Genomic DNA, 27337 nt, shown 5'->3' with positions numbered 1-27337 from the left:
CTGGTTATTGTAATATTTTTTAATTTATAACAACTTGGAATTTATATGTAACATTTATGAACAATTACAAACAATACATAACAGATTTAAAGTAAAATAATGTCACATAAAATACATATATGTTTATATACATATAGAAATACACATGTATACTGTACGGAGATCAAGGGAGCAATTATAGTAAATATTGGAAAAACATGATTTTTTGGAGCTCTGTAGAACCTTGCCTAAAGTGATGCATATAAGAGTTCTAGAAACCCTTAAGGTCACTTTTTTTGTTTGCTGTTGTTGGGGGTGAGGTGAACTCAAAGAAATTGTGTGCCATTCAGGTTCTCTGCCAAGATCCAGATATCCACTTGAAGGGTGAGTCAGAATGAACCCATAGTCCTTCGATTTCCTTTCCCTTGCTCCCTCCTCTAGCTGCGGAAGCCAAAGATTGGAAGCTTGGCTTTGCCCGGCGGGGTGGGAAAGGGGGGAAGGGGAAGAGGAGGGGGAAGAACAGGCGGGAACGGAGTTGGTTTGGGGGCCGAAAGCCCCCCCAAAAAACGCACTGGGAAAATTCTCCAGGCCTTGGTCCTGGACTGCGCTTTCTCCTGGCGTGGCGGGCGCGGGAGAGCTGGGGGGCTACTGGGCCTGGCCCCTTGCACCGACGTCCGCTCGCCCAGCTCCGCCCCAGTTACGCGGGTCACGGGTTCGAGCTCGCGTGGGACTCTGTGATGCCCGCCCTCATCCCTCCAGCTGCGCTGCACACTTCGAGTTCCATGAAGTCCTCCGGGCGCGTCCTCTCTCACTTACTCGTTGAGAGGCAGGAGCCAACAGTTGGTTCTTCCTTCAAACTCGGAGGGCCCCAAAGGCTCACTAAACGCCAAAGACCCGGCAGGGGTCTGTATAAACGCCTCCAAATCCCGGCTGGTTCTTTACTGTCCATGCTGTCATCGGTCCGCGCTGGAGCCCTTTGGTCCTTCAGCTCCTCCAACTTTTGGAGCAGTGGAGCTGGGGAATAATTTAGGCTCCAATTTCCAAGTGACCTCTGAGTCCACCTTGATTCAGTCTTCGGCTTGGCTCCTCCTCAATATATTTTACAGCCCTGACGCGCCCCCCCACCCCGCCCCGCTCCGGTACCCCCCCAGCGGGGGATTTTTGTGTCGAACCCGTAGACGAAAAGTTCTTGGCCCTCACTCTCGCTAGCCACGATCAGATTACTTTTCACAGACTGGAGCTGGTTGGGAGGTAGGGGTATATTTACTTTTAATCCTTTTGTGTGTTTAGTTCACCTTGTGTGATTGGGTGTGGAGAGCGGGGAGGGGGGGTTTCCAAACGGAGTGAAATTCCCAGTCCTTGGGTATTACCATGCCCCTGGGGTTGGGAGTTCTTAAAGTTTTAGCAAGTCTGCAAATAACTACAGAACACAATAGAGTCCCCCTCCCTTCCTCTCTCTCTCTCTCTCTTTTTTTCTTTTCCTGCTTCCAAACGCCTTCTTCGAGGCTGAAGCTGGGCAGGTCTCCAAAGGTGCAGCAGCCACAACAATCCAGCAGTTCAAAGTTAGGCAGCAGTTGCACAACTTCTAGCAACTCTCTTAGCCGGCTGCTAATGAGCTGAAAGCCAGGGACGTTTGAGGAGGTGAAAAGGAAACTTTCAATCCTCTTCCCTTCACCGAGAAATCCGGATACCCACCCCTCCACCCCCATCTCCAGATAACTTTGAGATAAGACCCTTTCTCTTCGGGGGCCTGGTGGACCATGGCTCCCTTTGGAAGGAACTTGCTAAAGACTCGGCATAAAAACAGGTAAAGTGCAGCGTGTGTGTGTGTGTGTGTGTGTGTGTGTGTGTGTGTGGCGGGGTTGGGGGGTGGGGGGGCTTCTGTGTGAAAGTAGGTGTTTTGTTGCAATTAGATTCTGATGAAAATTGCTAGGAGTGGGAAAAGCCCTAGGGAATGAAGTTCTGTATTTATATTCAGCTGGCCAGGCTATTATTCAACCTCAAGGATCACTTACATATATATGACATATATATATATATATATATATATATATATATATATATATATATATATATACACATACACACACACATCTCATATACATGTATTATTTTGATTCTGTTTCCCCCTTTAGCCAGTCCTGGTTCCACAGCTACCATCACCAAAATTTCTTTGTGTTGCCTTGCGTATTTGAGTGTAGTAGGAAGGCAAGTTTCATTTTGGTCCAGATGGAATTTTAGCATATCATAGGAAGGGTTAAAATTTTGATGAAGATATAACTAGAATTTATTAGCCACTAATTAGAACGAAAAACACAGCTGCTGATACAATCCAGAAACAATGCTTTGGCTCCCCTTAGAGTAGGGGCATTCCTGAAACCTGGAAAGTTTCCCAAAGTGAAAATACTCTTTAGAGAAACTTTTTGTGAACTGATTGTTTCAAATATCTTTGAGAGTTTTAGGTGGTTTTAGGGTTTTAGGCACCAAAAGAGGATTCAATCAGCTCTCCTCCTTAATCCATATTGCTACAATTTTATTTCGTTTTGATTTTTTTTTTTTGCTATTCCAAGCCTGCAGTGCCCTTGTGTAAATGTGTGAATAAATGTTTTTCTCTTTCTCTCTCCCTCTCTCTATTACTGTCTCTCTCTCTCTCTCTTTCTCACATGCAGATTTTTCTTGAGCCAGTATGTGTGTTTCAGTCTTACTAAATAATTTATTAACACCCCGAATGTTACATTTATATGCTAAAAAATTGTGAGGATAATTTTAGACATGGGCTTTACTGTTAGTATATTTATTTTGAAATAAGGGCTTTTCCATAACTCTTCTCTCCATCATGCTTGTTAGTACTTGTCATAATTTACTCGGGGTAAATTTAAAAGCATACAATTACATGGTAGGAAATGACACAATTATTTTAAAGTGTCTGCTTGATAATTTATGATGATATAATTTTAAAGTAAATCTTCACATTTTGTGCTTACATGTCTACTTGAAAAATTCTGGTTTTAATTTGTCTTAAATGTATTCATGATTGAGTTCATTAAGTTTGCTTAAGAAAGGAAAACAACAATAATCAGTACTATGAAACTTTCTAAACCAGTTTTATTTGCTAATAATTTGGTAATATACCACATATATGACATTTCTGGCAGTTAGTGAAACTATATGTTAAAATAAAGAAATATGTCTGGATATTCTTTTTAAAAAGTTAGTGATGGTTACTAAAAATAGGCTTGTAATTTAGTGGTATCAATGCATTAAAAAATAATTCCAAAAGCCTTCCCCTGCCAATAGAAAAGCCCTACTACTTTTTAAATGATTACACAGTAGCATTATTTCTCAAGTATGTTTGTAAGAATGCCATCAAAATATATAAAAATTAGTTGGGGAAAGTTCATGGTCTTGTGGATCCTTCTAAATACAACCTTATAGTTCAGGATTGTTTTGGTGTATGTGTGTTCTTGTTTTTTATTTTGATTATTATGAATTCTAAAATTCTTTCATTTGTGTGCCAAATAAACAGTTCAGTATAAATAACTGTGTGTGCATCCCTGTGAGTTTCCCTCACGGAAGTACATGTCCATTTACGTTATCTCAATTTTGCCACTGTTTCATCTACCCATAAAAGTGGCTTTCATTCAGGGCCGTGATGATACAGTTTTAATATAACATTTTCTATGCAAAATTATGAAAAAATGGAAAGAAATAACAAAAAAATGATGAGTTTAAAAGTATTTCAAGTTCTTCTGAGAAAACAGAATGGTGTTCCCAATGGTGATGCTTTATTAGGAATGTGTTTTGATGGAAGTGGTAATAGTGAGGATATATGTAAGTTGCTCTAATAATTGAGTGCTTCCCTTTATAAATTTGTATTTTCCCATTCTTAAGAATTTGTAAGCCACAGCAGTGGTCAGAAAGATAAAAATATGAGTGTCTTAAACTAAGCAGTCCATAAGCCACGTGTTATTTTGAAATAGAATTAACGTGTATTTATTTTTCAGTGTCCAGTAATTACCATAGATGAGGTTTTTTTGTTTTGTTCTGCTTTGTTTTTGTACCTTCTCAAAGGTGAAACTACACATGAAACTTAGTGACATGATTAAGTCTATCCATTTTGTTTATCTGGTTCCATAATAATTTAAATTATCTTACTTGGGCATACTGAAACTAAGCATCTTTCCTTATATGACAAGTGATTCATCCTTTGATAGTAAATGTGATTGATGATAAAACATTTATCTGATAACAGCTAAGACATTCCTCAAATATATAAAATTCCTCTTAGAATGCAAAGAAAGAATTTGAGCAATGCTTTTGTATATCTTGTGATATATAATTTATACAAGTAAAAGAGCTGCTTGAACATAATTGCATCTTTGTAAGCAGGAAAAAATATAGATTACTAGAAGGAATCTTAGGAATTTGAGATCATAAAATTTTGACAAAGTTTGTTTATTGAACTTTTCTGTATCTATTCTCTTTCTGTCTTTTCCAAGTATGAGGCATAAAATCTTTTAGAAAATACAAGTTGTAAAGCTTAGAGAGAGCAGTGTCATATCTGTCTAGTCACCATTGTGTTTTTATGCCTAGGACAGTGCCTGGCATATTCTGGACCCATGATACAGTTATTTTCATAATTTGTAAATTAAATCATAAAAACATAGTTACTATTTTATTCTCTATTCATCTTCTGAGCTCGATTGGTATTGTATAGAAATGAATGCTTCATAAAGGATTGGTTGACATTTGATATAATCCAAAACCCAAGGAAATAGACAAATAATTTTATGGAATTGTACACCAAGTTAATCCTACCCCACTACATGATCTTTTCTAAATTTTAAGAAGCATTTAAATTTAAAAAATGGGGCATTAGTCTTTGGGGAATTTGAGAATAATGCATGGTCACAAATGATGGTATTATGGCACACAAACTTTGTATGCTTTTCATTTCTAACTTTCATAGAAGTAAAAGAAATGGAGCCAATATTAGATCCTTTATATTTGTAATCAGAATTAATCTTTTAATTGTAGTAACAATGCCACAAATGCTTCATCAGAAGGAAGAATTTAATTTTGCAGTTATGGTAAAAGTTGCTGGCAAGATGGATGTTTTCCCTGAAATTAGAAGTATGGTGATTTGTGAAATGGAAAATTATCATGTACTATTTTGTCTAACCTCAAATAAACACTTAAAATATTCCTGAAAACGGATTGAGAAATCCACAGTATTTGAGTACATACATCTTTTTAGTTCCCAGGAGTTTCTGAAAGAGATTTCCCCTGATGATACTTGGTAACTTAAGTAGTTATTAGTTGGCAGGAGATAGCCCATTAGGAACAATGACTGGAATGCTTTATCCTTGGCCAAAAAAATACCAAGAGCACTGAAGGCAGTGAAATCGAGCTCTAGGTTAAAAGTTGAATTGTTATTCAAATGACTAAAGTCAACTTAAAAATCCACTATATAAGAGGTTGTATTATATACTCTATTAATTCATGAAACATGTCAAGGTGAAAGGTTCTTAAATGGACTTTTTGAAAAAAAAAAAGTTTAAAAGTTTGTAGCTGGTTAACAATTTTATTTACAGAACATCTTTATTACCTGGACTGCATAACTTAGAAAGCTTTGAGGTTATTTGATTGGTGTATGGTTCCAGGAGATCTGATAATAGCTCTAAAAATTTACAAAATGTGGCTCTCTTCTTTTAATTTTAGTTCTGAAAATAAAGTTGAGGAAATGATGTATTTACCTCTTCCAGAAGTATGTGGATACCAGTCCTTGATAGGGAATCTCTTTGACTCTAGCATATTGGCTTTCTAAAATGAGGCAATATGTTATCTGTACTATGTATATGTGAAAGAAACAAGTTCAACATGCGTCTGTGCTCTAATGTTCTTTAATGTCTGTTGCTTAGGAGTTTTTAAAGACATCTTTTTGGCAAAACACATGCAACACATAAAACATTTCTTTTTTTTTTTTTAAGATTTTTAAAATTTATTTGACAGGGGTTGGGGAGAGAGAAAGAGTACACATGAGTAGGGGCAGAGGGAGAGGGAGAAGCAGGCTCCCCGCTGAGCAAGGAGCGCTATTTGGAAATCCATCCCAGGACACTAGGATCATGACTTGATCCCAGACACTTAATGACTGAGCCACCCAGGTATCCCTAACATTTCCTTTTAAACAAATAGATTTCATTCCTGTGTAACCTGTTATAATTCTACACCTTCTAGAGGAAGTTTGCATATTTGTTGATTATTATTTAAGAAAACTTACTAATGTAGATGGTCACCCAAGGGCAAAGTAATTATGTCATATAAATGGAATCGAATCATGGATACGTGCTCAGCATTGGCAGTGAGAAGCAAGATATTTCAAGAATAAGAATGATCAATGGGTATTAAATGTGCTGAGAAACAAGGAAAGTTATCCTCAAAGATTTATATCTGCAGGCTAGAATGGCCTCTGTTTTTATAAATAAAGTGACTTAAGATAGCTATAAAAATTCTCTTTTGTAGACTCAGTGAGAGCAGGGATCTTACCTATCTTGTTCCTTTCTAGGTATTCAGTGAAAGTTGGTTCTCAGATATTTGTTGATTGAATAAATGAATTCAGCATATACTCTTCAAATACATCTGGTCCCCATAGAGTACTCGGATCGGAGTATATCCGTACGTGTGTGTTGAGTGGATGCATAGCTAACTTAAAGAATGAATCCATAAATTCAAGGTTGACCTCTCATTATTCCTGCCCTTAGGCTCAACTCCTTGCTTTCAAATGGTGAAGGGCCATATCTGACAAACAGACTTTACTGAGCTTCTGCTAGAAAATAAACAAAGAAACGGTGTAACTCATCTCACAGACATGCTCTTACTTCCCTTCAGTTTTTTGAGTGCAACCATGTATATCAATGAGGTTTGCCTGAGGATGCTGAGTGGCTACTATAGATCCCACTGCTAAGTGTGGAGAATCTCCCCCTTCTTTTGGGATAAGAGGGAAATAAGGTTAGGAAATATTTGTTTTCTTACATGATATGAGGATTTGTTCTCCTTCTATAGGATAATTATAGTTCATGAGACAAAGAAAAAATCTAGAAAGAGGCAGAAAAAATCTTGGTTAAGAATTCCAGTGGACATTGGGTTCTTTCTTAGATATGCCATTATTAATTTTGGGCCCTGGGGCAAATATTTAATCTTTTTACTACAACAACACCGATAATAACAGCATGCAAGGGAAAATCCAAGTTTGACAATTAGAGGAGGGTTGCTCTTTAATACACAATTATGAATAAAAGTATTACTAAGGTTGTTCTGGGGAAGACAGCTGTGCAAATGAGGCAACCCTTATGCTTAAGTTTCATGAGCTTCAGGGTAAATCCAGATCTACTAACACTTAACACCCTGTGGCACTGTTCTGAGTGATTTACATAATGCTTAAAGTAATGCTGTGGAGAAGGTACTATTATTTCCCCTATTTTACATTTGGAGCAGTGCAAGAATAAATAAGTGACAGAGATAGGATTTGAACCCATGCACTTAATCATTATTCTGCATGGCTTGTTCAGGACTGACTTTTCTCATCTCTAAAATGAGTTAATCCTAAATCGTCAAGTATGAGATTAAATCTGGTTATATTTAAAAGACTGCACGGTACTAGGAAGATAGTAATAAAAGCTCAATAAATATTCACCCCTTGTTCAGGCCTGTAGGATTGAAATGCTATGAAGTATGTCTAAGTTTTTAATATTTAAACATGGTATGAAATTTTGGTCTTGGAAATCTCAACTCAGAACTTCTATATTACCACTGATCTCTTTTCCTCTGTAGATAGAAAGAGGTATATTATAAATTACTGAATATGATTAGAATGAGTCTGTCCGTGTTGTACAAAACTATCTTTGGATCTTGATTAAGTATTTGAATTCTGACGGCTTTTAGGTTTAACTTCATTCCTCTTTTGAGCCAGATTGTGAGACCATTAATGATTTGGCAATGTGTAGCATACTGTAGTTTATGGGATTCCCTATGTGTCCTTGAGGAGCTTTGATAAAAAGAAAGAATGCATAATTTAAATATTTAGTTTTATCTTTGTCTAATAAAATGAGAGATTGAATTAGATTTTTAAAATTAAAAAAAAATTAAACATTTTATTTATTTGAGACAGAGTGCGCTAGCTAGAGAAAGAGGGAGTGGGGCAGGGAGGGAGAGGGAGAGGTAGACTCCCCTGCTGAACAGGGAGCCCAAGGCAACATGGGGGTTTGATCCCAGGACTCTGGGATCCTGACCTGAGCCAAAGGCAGATGCCTAATCCACTGAACAACCTGGTACCCCTGAATTAGATTTTTAAGCTCCCTTTAATTTCTAAAGTTCTATGATTCTAAAATACCCTCTGCAGAGTAGAGTTTAATCCTCTTGTCTTGCTTATTTACCTTTTGAAGATAACTTTTAAAAATAGAATTAAAAGATAGATTTTTTTTTTTGGTGTATAATTTTATTTTACCTAAAACATGATGCATTGGCACATAACTTCTACCACAAATAGTACATTATGGTAAAAATCAAATGTGTTTACTTTCACTTATTAAAAGGTGTGTTTAGTTTATAAATTATAATATCTAGGAATTACTGAGTGTTTGCTATTTGCTAAGCACAATTTTAAGTTTAATAATATGAATATATGAATTTTATGAGTAGCTATCTTTTTATTTTAGTTGTTTAAGACTGGTAGTCTGTGTATTTGGTATCGTACCAGACATGCAAAGACACAACCTCATTCCTAAGAGATTAAACTAATTGAGAGAACAGCACTGTAGTTAAATATCTCAAGCATGAACTTTCTTTTAAATCACTCTTGCATGGGAAACTGTCTTTGACAGGGTAGGTAAAATCACAGTCTTTATGATGCAATTAAGAAGATGAGAGTGTACTCTCTTGCAGTGAAAAAGGCTGTTCCTTTGTACAGTAGGTGCTCAATAAATGGTTTTGATTACTTCTAAGTAGAAGTACATAACAGAGGAGTACATGGAGGTAAAGAAAAATAAAAGGAGCATCATCATAATTAGATAGCATTTATTATTAAACTCCCACAGTTAGGTGACAGGCTTGGACAAGAGTAGGGAACACAATAAGATGTATAAAAAGATGTAGGAGTGGGTTGAATCACACAATGGTAAGACTGACTAAGATAGGATAATCAAAAGATAAGGATCGAGAAGCAGACAGAAATACGGTCAGTTTGGCAAGAATCCATAATGTTGATTGGGTTGTTTAAAAAAAAAAGAATTTTACAATTGAGGAAGTGTACAGAAAAGATTTTAAGAATGTGTTTATATAGCAGCATTAGACTTAGCGTCAACTACAGTTGACTGTTTTTCCTTCTAATAATCATATTAAATTGGTCAGTTTATCAGTTCATAAAACTGAGTTATTCTATTTGTGGACATTTGTTTTATTTTGTTTTGTTTTTTTAAAGATTTTATTTATTTATCAGATAGAGATCACAAGTAGGCAGAGAGGCAGGCAGAGAGAGAGTGGGAAGCAGGCTCCCTGCTGAGCAGAGAGCCGGATGTGGGGCTCGATCCCAGGACCCTGGGCTGGGATCATGACCTGAGCTGAAGGCAGAGGCTTTAACCCACTGAGCCACCCAGGCGCCCCTATTTGTGGACATTTTTAATTTTAGTTTTAGTTATGCAGATAATGGTCCAACTTCAGCAAGTTTTTATGCTCACTAATTAGGGCATATAATTGATAGGAGTTTTGTGGCTGAGACTTCTGGATATACTTGCACAGTACATACTTGTTCTCAATCAATGACTAGCATGTTTTATAGCTACCTTTAGTTACTCCAAGGCTCCTCTTTTACTCTGATGTTTTTCAATCCTCTTGGAATTCCCTGCAGTTATGGTTAACTGAAGGTACTGAAGATCCAGTAGGAGAGCATTAGTTTGGGAAGACCACAGTCTTTCATAGTAGAGCCTGAGGATACCTATTTTTAGATCTGCACATAAGGACCTTACATTTACCTAGAAGCCATGAGGGATGCTGTTGAAAAACCATGAGTGTTTCCATGGGGTAAACATAGATTAAGTGCAATCTCATACGAAGACAAGAGTTGTACACCATTAGGAAAAGTACCTGTAAGGCTATATTGGACTTTTGAGATTCCATCTTTTTTAATGATGTGGGAAGTTAGGCACTTTAAGCAGAAGACTACAAAGTATTAGCCTTGGTTTCTTGACCACCTGTTCTACTCTAATAGTGAAATCCCAAGAATTTCTCTCTAGAACTAGTAATAATAGACATGAAACTTAGACTACATTACTTTTTAAAAAAATGTCGATCATCATTAGCGGTTCTACCTTTAACTAGGAGAACTTGATGTGATCAGGTTCCAGGATTAAGTGAAATGTCCGCTTGTGCTGTGTTAACTCTGTCCACAGTCCAAGCATACTACAATATCGCTGACTTACCTGCCTAAGCTTCTAAAAACAAAACATTCATCGACTATCCCACTTTGTCAGATTTAGCATCTACTTATTTATATTTGCCTTGTGCTGACTTCAAGATAATGGTTATTTGATGAATATATATTTTTTAAATTCAGAAGTATAAATGAACCACACATTTTGCAGGGGGCAGGATGATGAAAGATTAGAGATGAACCAGATATGGATCATGCTTTTAAGGGATTTGTTGATTAGGAGACACACAGACATACATAAATAATTAAAATATAAGGCAGGCATTTATAAAGTACCAATAAAATGCATGTATTCAACAATAAATATTATTTACCTTGTAATATGGGCCACACATTATTTTAGGTGCTATCCTCACTGAAATAGTGAGGAAGATAGTTAAGATTTCTGCTCTCACTGAGCTGATAGTGCTGGGGGGGACAGGCAGGCAGACAATAAACAAACAGTAAATGAACAAGATGTCAGATAGTGATTATTGTTAAAAAGTTACTATGGAGGCAGAATTGATAGGAATTGAAAAATGAGTGGATGAGGCAGTAAAGGATATCAGGATGAAAAACAAAGAATTAATAACTATAATTTTGGGTCTGAGTAACTGGGAACATAGTTGTCATCAGGAAAAAACAGAAAGAATGGCAAAGGTAATTTTGGGGAGGGAAAAACATGGGGTGAAGAGTGAAAAATGCAAGGTCTAATTTGTATGTTTCTAAATATTCCACCTCCAAACACCTGGTGTTTGGACACACTGCACCTGAGATGGGACTGTGAAAGCGGCCTTTCATCCAGCCTACTCTGATACCTTCTGACATCCATATGTGACTGATTAATATAGAGTGTACAGCACCTGGAACAGGGCTTTAAAGACAAAAGACTGGTTTCCCAGTCAGGGCCATCAAGCTGACTAATCTTATGTTAAACCCACTCAATCTCCATGAACCATTTAGCACCCATCCTTTTAGTGATCCCTTAATCATTACCTTTGGTCCAAATGACTTCCAAGCATGGCCATCACTTCCAGGGATTGCAGATCTCTTCCATTTGAAAATTACATGATTTTTACCTTTTTTTCCTCTAGAGAGTCATACATAGAATTATGTAGATATGGGAGTTTTAAATAATGTGGTTAGATAATAAAATCTAAATTTTTGGTGCAGGTAAATTATCTAGGTCAGGAGTCGGCAAACATTTTGTGAAAGGGCCATATAATCAGTGTTTTAGGTTTCTTGGACCATAATGTCACTATCTCAACTACTCAACTTTGTCAATGTAGTATAAGAACAGCCGTGGACAATGCATAATTAAATAGGCATTACTGTATTCCAGTAGAACTTTACTTACAAAAATAGGTGGTGGGACAGTTGTAACTACTAGGTGCTAGTTGACTGAAAAATTCTCTTTGTATACTTCTCCAAAACCTACTTCCAATTCCATGCTGCAAATTATAAAAGAAACATTTGCCATCTACTATGGTAGGCACTTAGGCTTCAAAAATGAAAGATTCAGTCCAGTACCTGACTGGCAAACTAGCAAAAAGAAAGGTAGAAAATACTATTACTGAATGTGTCAAGAAAGGGCACCCATTTCCATCTGGGGTGGAGGGAAGGGAGTTATTCAGAGAAGGTAAGGGAATTTGCCTAACGGAAGGGACATTTAAAGAAGAGTAAGAGAGAATAGGGGGAAAGGGTAATTCAGGCAAGGAAGCAAGTTACAGAATGGCCCAGAAGGAAAACAAAACTGGCAGATGCAGTTCAATCCAGTCTAGAAACCCAAAGCGTGGTATATGTGACAGAGCTTGGAGTTACCAGAGATCAAAGTCAGGGATAACTTGTTGGGTGCATATTAACATTCATACTAAGGAGTGCTTGGCTATGATTTGGGGAATCAGATCATGGAAGGAATCCTAGGAGTAGACAGGAAAGAGAGAAAACAGGAGAGAAAGAGAGAGAGGGAAAGGCAGAGACAGAGGGGAGAGAGGGGCAGAGAGAGATTTAAAAAAGACTTGGAAACCATTTGAAGACTTTAATCAAGGAAGGTATACGGGCAGATTTGCAGTTTAAAAAGGACAGCCTGGCAATGTCGTGGAGCACAAATGTGAAGTGGGCCAAAAGTTTATAATAAAACAATATTTAATAGCTCACTACAGTAATCTGTAGTGAAACTGAGAGTTGGGAGAATGAGTAAGGCAGACTTACTGACTAAAGGGGGATGACATAGAGAAAAGAACCTAGAAGATCCTAGTTTTCAAGCTTGTGAGAAAGGATGGGGGACAGCGATCACATTCAATAACATGAGGAATCAGGAGATGGAATAATTTGGAATATGAGAGAAAAGGATGATGAATTAGTTTTGATCAGTCAAATTTGAGGTTCCTGTGAATTATACAATGTAAATATGAAGAAAATATGCAAAAAAGGAGCTTGTGAATACGGGTCTAGAGCTCAAGGGCAAATATATAGATTTGGGAATATCAGCATACAATGGGCTGATAAACTTGTGGACAATATTAGAGTCACCCATAAAATGTGTTTAATGAGACAAGAAATGACTCACAGGAAACTGGGGGAGGTCATTTATATCAGTATCAGTACTTATTTGTATCATTTGTATCAGTCTTATTGCATAATAAAACATCCTAAAAATTAGTGACTGAAAACAACTTGTTATTTGTCTTCTTTTTTATTTTTATTTTTGTTATTTTTAAATTTTTATGTATTTGTTTGCTTGTTTGTTTGTTTTGATTCTGTGGGTGAACTGGGGGTGGTTCTTCTGCTGGTTTCACCTAGGCTGTTTCAATGAGAGCAGATTGGTTGGGGTCTAGGTTCTGATGGGATGACTGAGATGGCTGGGTCTCTCTCTCCATATGGTCTTTCATCCCAGGTATTTTCATCAAGCAGCAGTACCAGGACGGCATTCCTGGATGAAAGCAGAAGCTATTAAGACTTCTTGAGGCCGGGACTTCAGAACTTTCATATGTAGTTTTCACCATATGCTACTGGCCATAGCAAATCCCAAGGTCTATTCCGGGGGAGGAAGTGGATTCCATCTCTTGATGGAAGGAGCTGCAAAAGAATCTAGCCACCCTGCAGGACACATATGCAGAGGAAGCAAGTCCCATCATGCAGGATCTGTGAAGGTGAAGCTAGAAGGGTAAAGGAAGAAGCTTAGAGGGTGAAATCCAGGAGTCAAGGCATGAGTTGCTGCAAGAAAGGAAAGGAAAGATCACAATGCAAAATGTTACAAAGAGGTCACGTCGAATCCATTCCAAAATGGCGGCTAAGTTTGGGAGTTCTGAGATCTCTAACAAGCCTGAGAAGAAATGTGTCCGTTAGGGGTGGGGGGTAGGTTGGTGGGGGCGGGAAGTCACTTTATGGTAGATTATTGTTACTGAAAAGAGAAGAAATAATGAAAGAAAGTGAGCATGGATTGCTATTTGAGTTTGTGAATGAAAGAGAGTTGATGCAAATATGTAGTCGTAATAATTGTAGATAAAACGTGACAGGATAGTGGGAAGGACCAGAGGAAAAGGTAAAGGATAAAAAGAGTTTAAGAAGGGATACATTTTGAAGCAAAGTTCTAGAGGAGGTGGAGGCAGTGAGATTCAGAGCATATGAAAAAGCTTAAAGTTTGGGGAAGGGAGATGGACATATGATGCTTTTGACATGGATGACCAGTTTTTCTCTTATCCAGGGTATTTTCAAGTATGTCCTTTTTTTTCTTTTTTTAAACAAAATGGCATGGCAGGCCCTCATATATTCTTGTTGCTACAAGTTAAAATTTTTTGTTGCTCTTTAGGTAATTTATTTGCAACTAAGGTGAACAGCTGATTATTTCACCTTCCATTTGGAAGTCACATTTTATTCTAGGTTATGTTCAGAAAGTGGAAATCAGGGATAAAAGAGCTCATCTTGTGTTTTCAGCTATGCTACTGGGTAATGCAAATTCTTATATTTTTCTAGTGCCATTCAAATATGCCAGCATATTTCAGAATACATTTAAAGAGGGAAGAGTAGGTGGCTGCGAGCAGATACAAGGTAAAAAAATCACCAAAATTAGGGAATATCTTCCACTACATAGGCAAAACCAGTTATGGACTGAGCTGCCCACAGGAAAACTCATGCTAATAGCTGATGAAACTACAACTGTCATTAAACTAAATATTCAGACTAGGTAACTTTCCTTTAATAAATACATGCATGCTTAGTTGTTATAAAATATTTCTCTAAAAAGTACAAATCAACAAGGAAACTTTAGGTATTTGCCAGGCACAGGTGATACTGGGAAGTGAGCAGAAGAATTTCCAATGAGATTAGGTATTTGCTCAGCATTTCATCTGGTAAATACTACATGTTAAATATTTACATTTTGATTAAATCAATTTCCGGAATCTGAATTACAAGCTTAGTGTACTTAACCCCCAGTTGTCTCCAATACACATTCTTTACACATTCCTTTCCCTTTTCTCTGTTTATGGGACTTATGTACTATAGCTACCCTGCAATTATGTTATGTACAGGGTTTTTCTTACCCTGCATTCCTGGCTCACTTCCTAGAAAATTAAACTGGCATTAGTAGAACATAAAACTAGTGATTTCTATATGTGTGTGTGTAAATCCTTACTCTTCTGTGCCTCAGTTTTCTAGTCTGTAAAATGGGTTTAACAACAGGATATATCTGGTCAGGTTGTAATGGAAACTAACTGAGTGAATGTATATAAAGCATTTAGAACAATGGCAGGCACATACTAAGCATTCACCAAAGTGAGCTACTATCCAGTGTACCTCTTCACACACACACACTTCACTATGTTTTAAATATCTGTCCTTCAATTACCAGGTCCACACATAATCAAGTGAAGTCACAATTTGAAGGGGTCTTTTTTACAGACAAAATCTAAAGTATTTTTATTTATTTATTAATTTTTAAGTAAACTCTGCCCCCAAAGTAGGGCTCGAATTCACAATCCCAATATCAAGAGTCACATGCTGTACCCAGTAAGCCAGCCATGTGCCCTACAGACAAGATCTAACAGTATGTTGCCCCAAATTAAATCTCTTGAGGTTCTTTTATTTAATCAGACTTTCTACAAAGAGTTATAGGGCTAGAGAATGAATTGAAGACTTTGAGGTCAATTACAATGTTTTTATTATTATTTATTAAATATGACTTAAGTTTTATTTTTTTTATTTTGAGGTATTTTATAACATATTTGTTCAGAGTTTATCTCATGAATTTCAGTAATGTTTAAATGGTCTTGAATTTTTAGAATCTCCCTTTCTAAGTGTAGCTTTTCTCCTTCCGAGGTGTATGACGAATTCCTGAACATAATTATCTTCTATATAATTTTATCCTCAGCATCTATTCATATTTGCTAAAACTACAGTTTCATTAATGATTGTTGAAGCAAGTTATAAAGCGCATATACCATGATTCTAAATGGACAGTTTATTTGGAAGATAACTAACTTGGAATGGATTCAGTTAATTTGCATAGAACTTTTTGTTTAATACATTTAAGTTTTATCCTACCCAATTTTCTGTTTGTGTTTGGGTCATTCCTTTAGTTTTGTTACAAAGTTTCCCATTCGTATACAAAATATAATTTTTTCTCCTATATAATAATGATGAGGCTAATTTATTAGCTAACTTATTTATAGTTGTACTGTGATAATTTTGATTATTGGGAAAAGATGCTATTAAATTTGGAAGTACGGTATTTTTGTTTGAAAATAGCTGTAACATGTGATTTAAGTGTTCAGCATCCAAAATGATTATTTATGGCATCCCCAGCATTTAAAATTTTTTAATTGACATAGAGTTGGGTCTGTGAACTCAAATATTAGTTTATAACCTTTGGTATAAAACTTAAATTGGTAAACTTGTTTTTATCATCATCCATTTTTATTCTTTAATGACTTACATGCTTTTATTCAAAGAAATGTGCACTTCTGGGGTGCCTGAGTTGCTCAGTTGTTAAGCGGCTGCCTTCAGCTCAGGTCATGATCCCAGGGTTCTTTGATTGAGCCCGCATCGGGGTCCCTGCTTTCCCTCTCCCACTTCCCCTGCTTGTGTTCCCTCTTTCACTGTGTCTCCCTGTCAAATAAGTAAATAAAATCTTAAAAAAAAAAAAAAAGGAAATGTGAATTTCTACAAGGTATTGTCAGATCTGAGCATGAGATAAATATACTGAAATCAAATTTCTTTTCTTATTATTGTCTTGTAGCTCTCATTACCATTCATCATTTCTGAAACTTGCATTGTTGGGTTATTCTATCTCCCAGTATTATTTACTGATATGTTTTTAATATGAGTGCCACATATAGTGAGCTATACATTGAAGGTTCTATTTGACTGGACGTCATACCCTATGAGGGTTGTTACTTATCTGGGCGAGATGTTTTAAGAAAGAACTGCCTGACAACAGTTTTCACAACTTCAAACCTATCCATCTTTTCTATAAAAAATATATATATTATGAGACATTAAATTCTGCTTTCTACTGGATCAGAATCTGTGCAAGAACTAAGGTTTTTTTTTCTTATGTATTGCTATTTTGTATATCATTTATCAGAATACAGGACACAAAAATAAATTATATATGTATTCATACTGTATCAATTCTAGTTGTGTTCCTTGCTATAGCATTGAATTGCATAGTGACATCAGAATCAAATTAACTTTAATCTTTTGAGGCATATAAATGTGTTTTGAGGTTTAATAAATAACTCGAAGGGAGTAAATTGTATTGAGTTAAAATACTAAGGAGATAGTTCTCATTTCCCTATAGAATGAGAAGTTTGACTAAAAAACATTTATTTACTTTCAACTTCATGGAAAAAAAAACATACTATGACAATATCATAACTTGGCTAACGGTCAGTAAAATGTAGAATACTCATAACCCTTGGTTTGTATTCTGCAATCAGCACAAATAACTGGATTTGTAAATACAGTGTCATCTGCCAATTCACTTGAATAATGGTGACTTCTGGACAGTATTCAAACCAGAGGTGTCTTCTAAATAATCCAAACAGGGTAGTGTTATATTCAGTGTAGTTTTATGACTAAGGTAATTTTACAGACTATTTTTGACTTCTCTAGGCTTATTTTATGTGCCTACAATGCCCCCAGCCTTGCCTGGGTGCTACAGATGCTTTCCCTCATTTCCCACTGTTGTTTCTGGGAATTACCCTTTCATCCTGTAAAGACTGTAGGTCTTGGCCTCTACTTCCCCCAAACTCTGGGTCTATTCCTAATTCTGGTCTTTGTCCCTTCTGTCAGGGCAGAATAGACGGTAAAGTAGTAAGAGAAAAACACAATGAAAACCCCTTCTGCAGACTCCCTTCCCCCCTAAACACCGCTGACACTGCCCTGGTCTCCTGACTATTTCTGTCATATCATAGATATTCAAATACCATTTCTTTTTTTAGAGTTTTTTTTTTTTAATTTTATTTTTTATAAACATCTATTTTTATCCCCAGGGGTACAGGTCTGTGAATCGCCAGGTTTACACACTTCACAGCACTCACCATAGCACATACCCTCCCCAATATCCATAACCCCACCCCCCAAATACCATTTCTTAATGAAGGAGAAAGATTTATTAGTCTATGAATGGAAGTTTTTTCCTAAACTATAATTAACCCTGTTCTGAGTGTTTGTGTTTCTAAATGCATGCTAATGCTAAATGTTTCTAAATGCAGCGTTCCTTAGGACCAGTTCTGGGATTAACAGAGGGAAATCCAGTTGGGCAGGATTAATAATAAACATAAAGCAGGCTGTGGAGTGAAAGGAGGAAAAAAGTTGCATTTTGGCAGTAGAATGCCAACTTTCGAGATTGGAAATGTCTCCCTTGTTTATTATTTTTGTTTTCATAATTTTTGTATTAGATTCTCCAGAAGATACACAGAAAAAGAGTAAAGGTGAAGTTTTAACATTGATTTTGTTGTAAATCTGGAAGAGGATTCTTCTGTTGCACCACTGTTGACATTTGTAGCTATAAGCTTTTGCTACCAGGAAACTATTCTGTGCACCGCAGAACATTTATGTTCCTCCAACCCACTAGATGCTGGTGGTACCCCCGGACTCTAATGTAAAAATCAAAAATGTCTCCATGTGTTGTCAGATGTCTCCTGGCGGGGGCAGAATCACCCCTGGTAGAGAACCACTGGTTTAGGAGAGACTCTCCAGTTTAAAAAATAGGTAATAATAATAAGGAAACAGAGAACAACAGTCTTTGAGCAGTGGACCAGGACTCAGATATGCCCCCAGAGCTCCACAATTCATCTTTCAATCTGATGGATCCTTCCATCACAATGTTCAGGCACAGGGGCCACCAATAGTTTGGACCTGGAAAGGTTTAACTATTAATTTCTAAGCATGGAATATGGTTCCCAAGAGACTTAAGCAATAAAAGCATTTCACTTTGAGTCACTCCTATACATACCAGCTAGATTGTGTCCATATCTAACTTTCGGGGCTGACCTCTGAAATAGTTGTAGTAGAGGTTCTGTGGAAAATGCATTTACATGTTCAAATTATTTTCCATAAATATCTGTAGATTGCATTCTAGTGTTTATATAGTGGGTTTTAGAAGCTATCTTGTAATGTAATTCTTAATTAATTAATCATTTTAATGATTCTTATTGTTTTGAAAGTACACCTCCAGGGTGCCTGAGTGTCTTAGTCCATTAAATTTCTGCCTTCAGGTCGGGTCATGATCCCAGGGTGCTGAGATTGAGTCCTACATCAGGCTCCCTGCTCAAATGGGAGTCGGTTTTTCCCTCTCTCTCTCCCCACTGCCTGTGCTTTGTTTTTATCTCCCACTCTATCCCGAATAAATAAACACATAAATTAAAAAAAATAAGTAAAATAATTAAAAACACAAAAAAAGAAAGTAGGCTTCCATATAATGTATTAGTCCTAATAAGTTTTTTTTTTTTAAGATTTTATTTATCTATTTGACAGATAGAGATCACAAGTAGGCAGAGAGGCAAGCAGAGAGAGAGAGGAGGAAGCAGGCTCCCTGCTGAGCAGAGAGCCCGATGCGGGGCTCCATCCCAGAACCCTGAGATCATGACCTGAGCAGAAAGCAGAGGCTTAACCCACTGAGCCACCCAGGTGCCCCAGTCCTAATAAGTTTTAAATGTCAAATTTCAATTAAACTTTAATGTCTAGTATATACTAGGAATAAATGTTACTTTTTAATTTATTCCCCTGTGCCCTAACTTCAGTGTTCTTTTCCTCTGGGCAACTGAATAAAGATAGTCAAAGTTTATCCATTTATCTTCATTTTTCTCTGCTTTCACAATAGGTTTTTTTTCACTAAATATGTTTTCCGAGATCTTCGGCTTGGCATTGTAATATCTTAGTAAATACTTTTTTTTAATCTTAAAACTCCCAGATTTAGATAGTTAATTTATTCTCTGATGCTTTGTCCATATTTGTTGAAGAACATTGCATTTGTAATTATAAGCCAACTCAACTTAATTCTGTGTCATTGTTTTTGTGTTATTAAAATTAATTATTAATGGAGAAATATTTTTAATTTCTTGATTGACTATAGAGTGCATGCAAAAAGCCCAATATTTAATTTTATTATTTCAGAGTGAATATGGAAAAGTACCCATAAGTAAGGTTAATAGATGTTGTTGAAGGGCTTTATTTAGCATATAAATCTTAATTTTCTGATGATATTCCAACCAACGCGAACACCAAATAATGAAATAGCTGTAGAATTTTATATATATATATAAAATTTTATATATTAAATTTTATATATAATATATACATATATACACATATATATAAATATATACACATACATATATATAAATAAATAATATATATAAATATATATTATATATATAAATAAATAATATATATTATTATATATTATATATAAATAAATAATATATAAATATATATATAAATAAATTATATATATATAATATATATATATAAAATGAGCCTCAATAGCACAAATTTTAAACAAAATCAGAGGGTTATAAATCAGAGAAAGACTAAAAGTTTTCTTGGCTTCTCTGTGATCCCATGATTATATTAATGATGTTTTAAAATGTCTCTTATTGGAGTGCCTGGGTGGCTCATTTGGTTAAGCATCTGCCTCTGGCTCAAGTCTTGATCCCAGGGTTCTGGGATCCAGCCCTGCATGGGGCTCCCTGCTCAGTGAGGAGCCTGCTTCTCCCTCACCCTCTGCCAGTCCCCTGCTTGTGTGCTCCTGGTCTGTCTCTTGTCAAATAAAAAATAAAATAAACAAAATGTCTCTTATTAGTCAGTTATGTTATTATTGGAAGTGCATATGCAAAAAATTGATGAGTTAAAACAGGTGAAAAAGTATTGTGAAACGTGTTGGAAAGTATTTGTAAAATAATGTTAACTACTATACAAGGTCAATAAGATTACTGAATGAGCACACTAAAAACACTACACCCCTCTCTGTATTAAATAATAATAACAGTAATTTTGTTAGTGTTAATAACCTATATTTACCCAGTACATTTTTCACAATTCTCAAAGCTCTTTTACTTATTCTGTTATTTGATATTTGTAGCAACCTTATGAAAATGTAAGTCAGATTTTGCAGTATTGCAGTGAAGGGTACAGAGGGTTGGAAAATGAATGAGGATAGAAACTCAATTGGGGCCATACTACAAAATAAATACAGTTTCAAATTCAAAGCCTGCTTAAAAAGTAGAATTTAAACATGATGAATCTTTTACTAGGCATGGAAGATTTATTATGGAAATTCATTAGTCATTTCTTTTAAATATATTCAATCAAGGGGTCGAACTTCTGAAAATTACCTAGTTTGAATGATGGTTGTAAAAATTCCTCAAAATATTTAGGGATAACTGACTCAGAAAATATAAAAATGCTTAAGGTAGACTTAAAAAAATATTTGGAACCACTCAGACTGTGATGTTATTATTAAGGAACTAATTTTCTTATACATAATGTAGAAATAACAGTATCTTTGGATTGTGCTTAATGACCACTAGGGTTACATTATCCACATGAGCTGAAAAGTAGCAGATATCTGTGGGAGGTCACAGTAGACAAGCACTTGATCCTTCTCAAACAAAAGAGGTCCTAGTTGGAGTAGGGGCATGGAAGTATTGGGGAATTGGCATGTACGTCATCATTATTATTCTATGTAGGTTACCAAAGGATTTCTGGATCTCTGCTTCTCAGTCTTCTTCACAACTACAGTGTAGTGCTGAAGAGGGTAAAGGTCATATGTTATCCTTTCTTACAGACCCAGAACTAATATTTCCGAAAAATGGAACATCATATAGGGACTACTCTAAGAAAACAACAGTAAGGTGTTGTTACATATACATAAATGAGAGTTTTGTCAGCCAACACAGGTGCCCAGACCTGTCAGAAATCCTTTGGTACTGCATCAGAGTAAGAACAAGATTAGTAAGGAAAAGGCAGAGAAGGTAATGCATTCTTATGTACTTTTTTCCATGACTGGCCATTGGGAAAAGTCCTCCCTTGACCAACTGGTGTTCTAATGGGATGTTAAAGTTCCATTCCTATCAAAGGCAATTTTATATAACAATGTTCCTCTTAAAAGAGTAGTGTATTTTATGATTTTTTTTTCCAATTTAATCCATATATCTAAATCATCAAAGGAGGGACGCCCGGCTGGCTCAGTCAGTAGAGCATGTGACTCTTGATCTTGGGGTTGTAAGTTCTGAGACCCATGTTGGGTGTAGAGATTACTTTAAAAAAAAATCTTAAAAAGAAAATCATTGAACTCACAAACTTGTTTTTTTTTTTTTTTAAGATTATTTATTTATTTTGAGAGAGAGACAGTGAGAGAGAGCATGAGCGAGGAGAAGGTCAGAGAGAGAAGCAGACTCCCCATGGAGCTGGGAGCCCGATGCGGGACTTGATCCCTGGACTCCCAGGATCATGACCTGAGCCGAAGGCCGTCGTCCAACCAACTGAGCCACCCAGGTGTCCCCACAAACTTGTTTTTACCATATAATGGTTAGCACTGTGCTATGGAGCCTGCTTTCCTCCTTGGGTTTAACTCCTCAATGCACCACCAACAGTGTGACCTTAGGTGAATCATTAAAAACCCCTGTGCTTTAGTTTCTTTATCTATAAAATGGTGATAATATTATTACCTGCATTACAGAATTGTGAGGATTAAATGACTGATATATGCAAGAGCTCGAAACAGTTTAATTTGTTAAATGTTTCATGACTGATGGTTATAATCTTTGGGGCTACTTATTTTTGGTAAGAATTTTTTTAACGTTTAACCACGAATACTAAAAAATAGTATAAAATAAAGACGTCCTGTGTTCTTAGTTTTAATGTAATAGCTACTGGCATGATCTTATAAGGTTGATAACTGCAACAATTGCTCAGTTTTGTTATTTTTACCATTATTTATAAAAAGTGCATATTGAAATGGCTATAATTTAACATACAGTAAGTGCATGCAGCATGGTTTACTTCTTTTCAAGTTATGCAATTTGGTAGATAAACTTCTAACTGCATAAAGCAAAAAAAGTTTGTTATCAAAACACATGAAAGTAACGAATAATTTAGAGGTAATTTGTGCTGTACAGCCATAACACAAACAGTAGTTAGTATAAGTTACTTTGCGTACTTACTGGTTTCTGCTTAGAATGTATTTGTGTGCTGTTTCTCTACTAACTGAAATATGAAAATAATTCTGTTGCCCTAAATTCTACCTACATTTTTGCTGCTTAGAATTGCTAAATGATGAGTTTAAATATTATCAAATACCACATTATTCAATGTTGGGTCATTAAAGGTTAAATATTTTGTAAGTGAACAATCATAACCCCATAGGACTTTTTGAATAATCATTTGTAAAATGTTGGTACAGTTGGATATATCAATTTTATTGGGTCCTCTTTGTTATTTGGTGTCACTAATTTGTCCTTTCACTGTTAGTAGTCACTTTATGACCTCAGGGAAGTCAATAACTAAGGTGTAATAATTAGTCATTTAAAATAAAGATCATGTAGGATTAGTCACTTTTGGTGCTAAAAGATAAACACTATAAATTCTAAGTGTTAAAAGATTCTAGAAGCTAGGGGAAATTTCTTCCATATATGCGTCTTATATGAGTTCATGTACTTTGAGGGTGCTACATAAATAAACCTTCACAACAAGCCAATTACAACTTGAAAATCTTGTCTCCATAAATCATATTGGATTATAATTCACTTTATATCATTTCTTTCTTAACAATCTTTTAAAGAGATATTATGAAAGACGGTCAATTTGACTTATAATCATGATGGAAATATGATCGTAAAAATTCTCTACAGAGTATAGCCCAGAAACCACGGAACTCCTTGTTTCTTTTACTACCTCTATGGCTTTTTTTCTTCAGAAAACTGATTTTTTTCCCATCCTTCTCTGCTACAAAGGAAATTACGATCAAGTCTTTACTTGTATATATGTCCTAACTCTGACCACTTCCTAATACCTCTGCTGCTAAAACCCTAGTCCAGGCAATTCCCCTCTCTTTTTTAGATCTTTGTACTAGGCTTTCAACTAAACCTTCCTTCCTCTGCTTTTGCCTTTTTTTTTTTTTAAGTCAATTCCATGAAACAAGCCAGATATACTTAAAGCATAAATTTGATCATAAATCTCCTCTGCTTAAACCTTTCTCATGGCTTCTCGCTAAAACTGGAACAAAATCCAAATGTTTTATCATGGGATATGCATTTCTGCTAGATCTCATTGTCTATCCTCTGACCTTTCCCTCCCTCCAGCAACAACCCCCAACTCTACTATCCTCAAGCCTCCAACTACCCTCGCATTCTCTGTCTCTAGAACATGCCTCATGACCCTTGCCCTTCTGTTCACTCTTGGAATTCTTCTCTTAGGTCTCTGATGGCCTTCTCAAAATTTATGCCTCTATTCAAAGGTCATCTTCTTAGAGGAAGGCTTTCCTGAACACTGTGAGTAAAACAGACTTCTCTTTCTTTGGTCCCTTCATCTTGTTTAATTTTCTGTTTAGTATTTACCACTACCTGCCATTATAATAATTACACATTTATATCTGTGTTGTCTTCTCCTTTGTGTACTGTGGTGCCTTTGTTATCTTCAGAAATGTCTAGCATATGGTAGGCATGTAATAAACATTTGTTGAATGAAAGTATGACTGTTTTCAGTAATGGCCTATTTTTACTTCTGTTGACTCCCAATATTACCCCACCATTCCTACCTATGCTTCCATGGTCTTTAATCCCAAGGCTCCAGGAAAAATTGTCATATTTTTTCTCTCTTTATTCATCTCTACTTTGATTTTTATCTTAATTCTAGCTGTTCTGACTGTAGTTATATTGTGGCTGACTTCTATAGATAAAATAGCCTCAGTTGTCTTTGGTGACAGTTTGTTCTTTCCAGAGCTCACTAGGGAATAAAAGGAAATTAAGATTGATTTTCTGATTTATTTTTTTCCCTGCAGTAAAACTTCTGATTCATATGTAGTCTCAGCCTCAAGATGCATCTCTCATTAAGGATAAAATCTGAAAAGGGTATTAAAGTTAAACCATGGTTCTAAGTTTACACAGGCGATGACAGAAATATAATGTATTTTGTTTTTCTTTCAGATCTCCCACTAAAGACATGGATTCAGAAGAGAAGGAAATTGTGGTTTGGGTTTGCCAAGAAGAGAAGATTGTCTGTGGGTTAACTAAACGCACCACCGCTGCTGATGTCATCCAGGCTTTGCTTGAGGAACACGAGGCTACATTTGGAGAGAAACGATTTCTACTGGGGAAGCCCAGTGATTACTGCATCATAGAAAAGTGGAGGGGTTCAGAGCGGGCTCTTCCTCCACTAACTAGAATCCTGAAGCTTTGGAAAGCCTGGGGAGATGAGCAGCCCAATATGCAATTTGTCTTAGTTAAAGCCGATGCTTTTCTGCCAGTTCCATTGTGGAGGACAGCGGAAGCCAAATTGGTGCAAAACACAGAAAAAGTATGGGAACTCAGTCCAGCAAATTACATGAAGACATTACCACCAGATAAGCAAAAAAGAATAGTCAGAAAAACTTTCCGGAAACTGGCTAAAATTAAGCAGGACACAGTTTCCCATGACCGAGATAGTATGGAGACCCTAGTTCATCTGATTATTTCCCAGGACCACACCATTCATCAGCAAGTCAAGAGAATGAAAGAGCTGGATCTGGAAATTGAGAAGTGTGAAGCTAAGTTCCACCTGGATAGGGTAGAAAATGATGGAGAAAATTATGTCCAGGATGCATATTTAATGCCCAGTTTCAGTGAAATTGAGCAGAAGCTGGACTTGCCTTCCGATGAAAACCAGAGTCTGGACGACCTGACTGAAAGTGATGGAATTGTACACCTGGAGGAGAGATTAGCATATTACAGAATGCTCATCGATAAGCTCTCTGCTGAAATAGAAAAAGAGGTAAAAAGTGTTTGCACAGAGATAAATGAAGATGCAGAAGGGGCCACTGCAAGTGAGCTTGAAAGCTCTAATTTAGAAAATGTTAAGTGTGATTTGGAGAAAAGCATGAAAGCTGGTTTGAAAATTCACTCTCACTTGAGTGGCGTCCAGAAAGAGATTAAATACACTGACTCATTGCTTCAGATGAAAGCAAAAGAGTATGAATTCCTGGCCAAGGAGCTCAATTCACTGCATATTAGCAACAAAGATGGATGCCAACTAAAGGAAAACAGAGGGAAGGAATCTGAGGGCCCCAGCAGCAGTGGGGAGGTTCCTTCCTTGAATCAAAGAGTATTTAACTTGTATACAAATGACACAGACTCGGACACTGGTATCAGCTCTAACCACAGTCAGGACTCGGAAATAACTGGAGGAGACGTGGTGCTATTGTCAACATAATTTGAATGGCTTGTTTCTGACCTACTTTAACGTTCATGTTTGTTTAATAGGAAAGTTTATTTTAAATATCACATTCTGAAAAATGATGTAAATCATGTTGAGTATCCAGTAGTTAGTAAAAACGAGAGAAAGTTTATTTTTGATTTAAAAGTTCCAAAGTCACCTAATGATTACAAGTTCAGACGAGGAGATGTTTATTAGGAATGCAACACAAATAGCTTGCAGGTGTCTAATAGAAATGATTTGATGGGAATTATCATCCCTTAGAGCTTCTGTGAGAAATGATTTATACAAAAGTAATTCTTAATATTGCAGTCAATGTATTGAAACTAGACACATGAACAAGTAAAATTAAAAATGTGCTGTGATATATTTTTTCAAAGCTATATCATTGGAATTTTTAAGTCTGTAATGTACATGACAATTATACTATTATAACTGTTAATTCAGGTCTTGGTTCTTCTCATTGATACTTAGAATGTACATCATCTCTGCGACTTTCTGAACCCCTCTGCTTGTTTAGACCCAGACAACAGAAAGCGGGAAGGGCTCCCAGTGGGACATGTGCAAATACCAGCAGTGGATTGGGTGGGGGTATAGATAAGAAAGGGCCAAGTGCTACATACAACAGCAATTTTTCTAAAAATGGCTAAAGTTATTAAGACTTATGCCTGGGCTTTCTCTGACAAAGCAAATCTTCTGATCAAACAAATGGTCACTGTAGGTTTGTTTTTTGAGTGAGGTATGATGTGGGCTACAGAGGAAATCACAGGGTCACATTCCTGTTTACACCCTGTTCACAAAACGGCCCCCTATAAAGGCAACTTGGTGTCCTTTGTGTGGGTAAAATAGAGTTCTGTATACCCTAAGTATTAGCATTTTGCCTTTTAACCTACAGAGAGGAACTCACATGGACAAAAACCTTTTATTCTTTTACACTGGAATTCAGATTGTCCCTGTAGAACTTCATCTAAGGTGCAAACT

General features: G+C 36.3%; 1 protein-coding gene across 1 annotated transcript; it reads left to right on the top strand.

The window, feature by feature from the left end:
* The first annotated feature begins 1400 nt into the window (after positions 1–1400).
* On the top strand, positions 1401–27337 carry RASSF9 (Ras association domain family member 9). Its single transcript, XM_047743064.1, has 2 exons — positions 1401–1786; positions 25093–27337. The coding sequence occupies exons 1-2, from the start codon at positions 1740–1742 to the stop codon at positions 26351–26353; spliced, it is 1308 nt and encodes a 435-aa protein (XP_047599020.1). The 5' UTR covers positions 1401–1739; the 3' UTR covers positions 26354–27337.

The sequence above is a fragment of the Lutra lutra genome, chromosome 8, assembly GCF_902655055.1.
Source record: "Lutra lutra chromosome 8, mLutLut1.2, whole genome shotgun sequence".
Lineage (NCBI taxonomy): Eukaryota > Metazoa > Chordata > Mammalia > Carnivora > Mustelidae > Lutra > Lutra lutra.
This window is presented reverse-complemented; position numbering and strand designations above follow the sequence as displayed.

What these genes read in the sequence shown, in the direction of transcription:
- RASSF9 (XM_047743064.1), top strand. Translation starts at nt 1,740, where the DNA reads ATGGCTCCCTTTGGAAGGAACTTGCTAAAGACTCGGCATAAAAACAG. An exon ending in AAGACTCGGCATAAAAACAG is followed by an intron (nt 1,787 to 25,092) that starts GTAAAGTGCAGC and finishes TTTTTCTTTCAG; the next exon opens with ATCTCCCACTAAAGACATGG.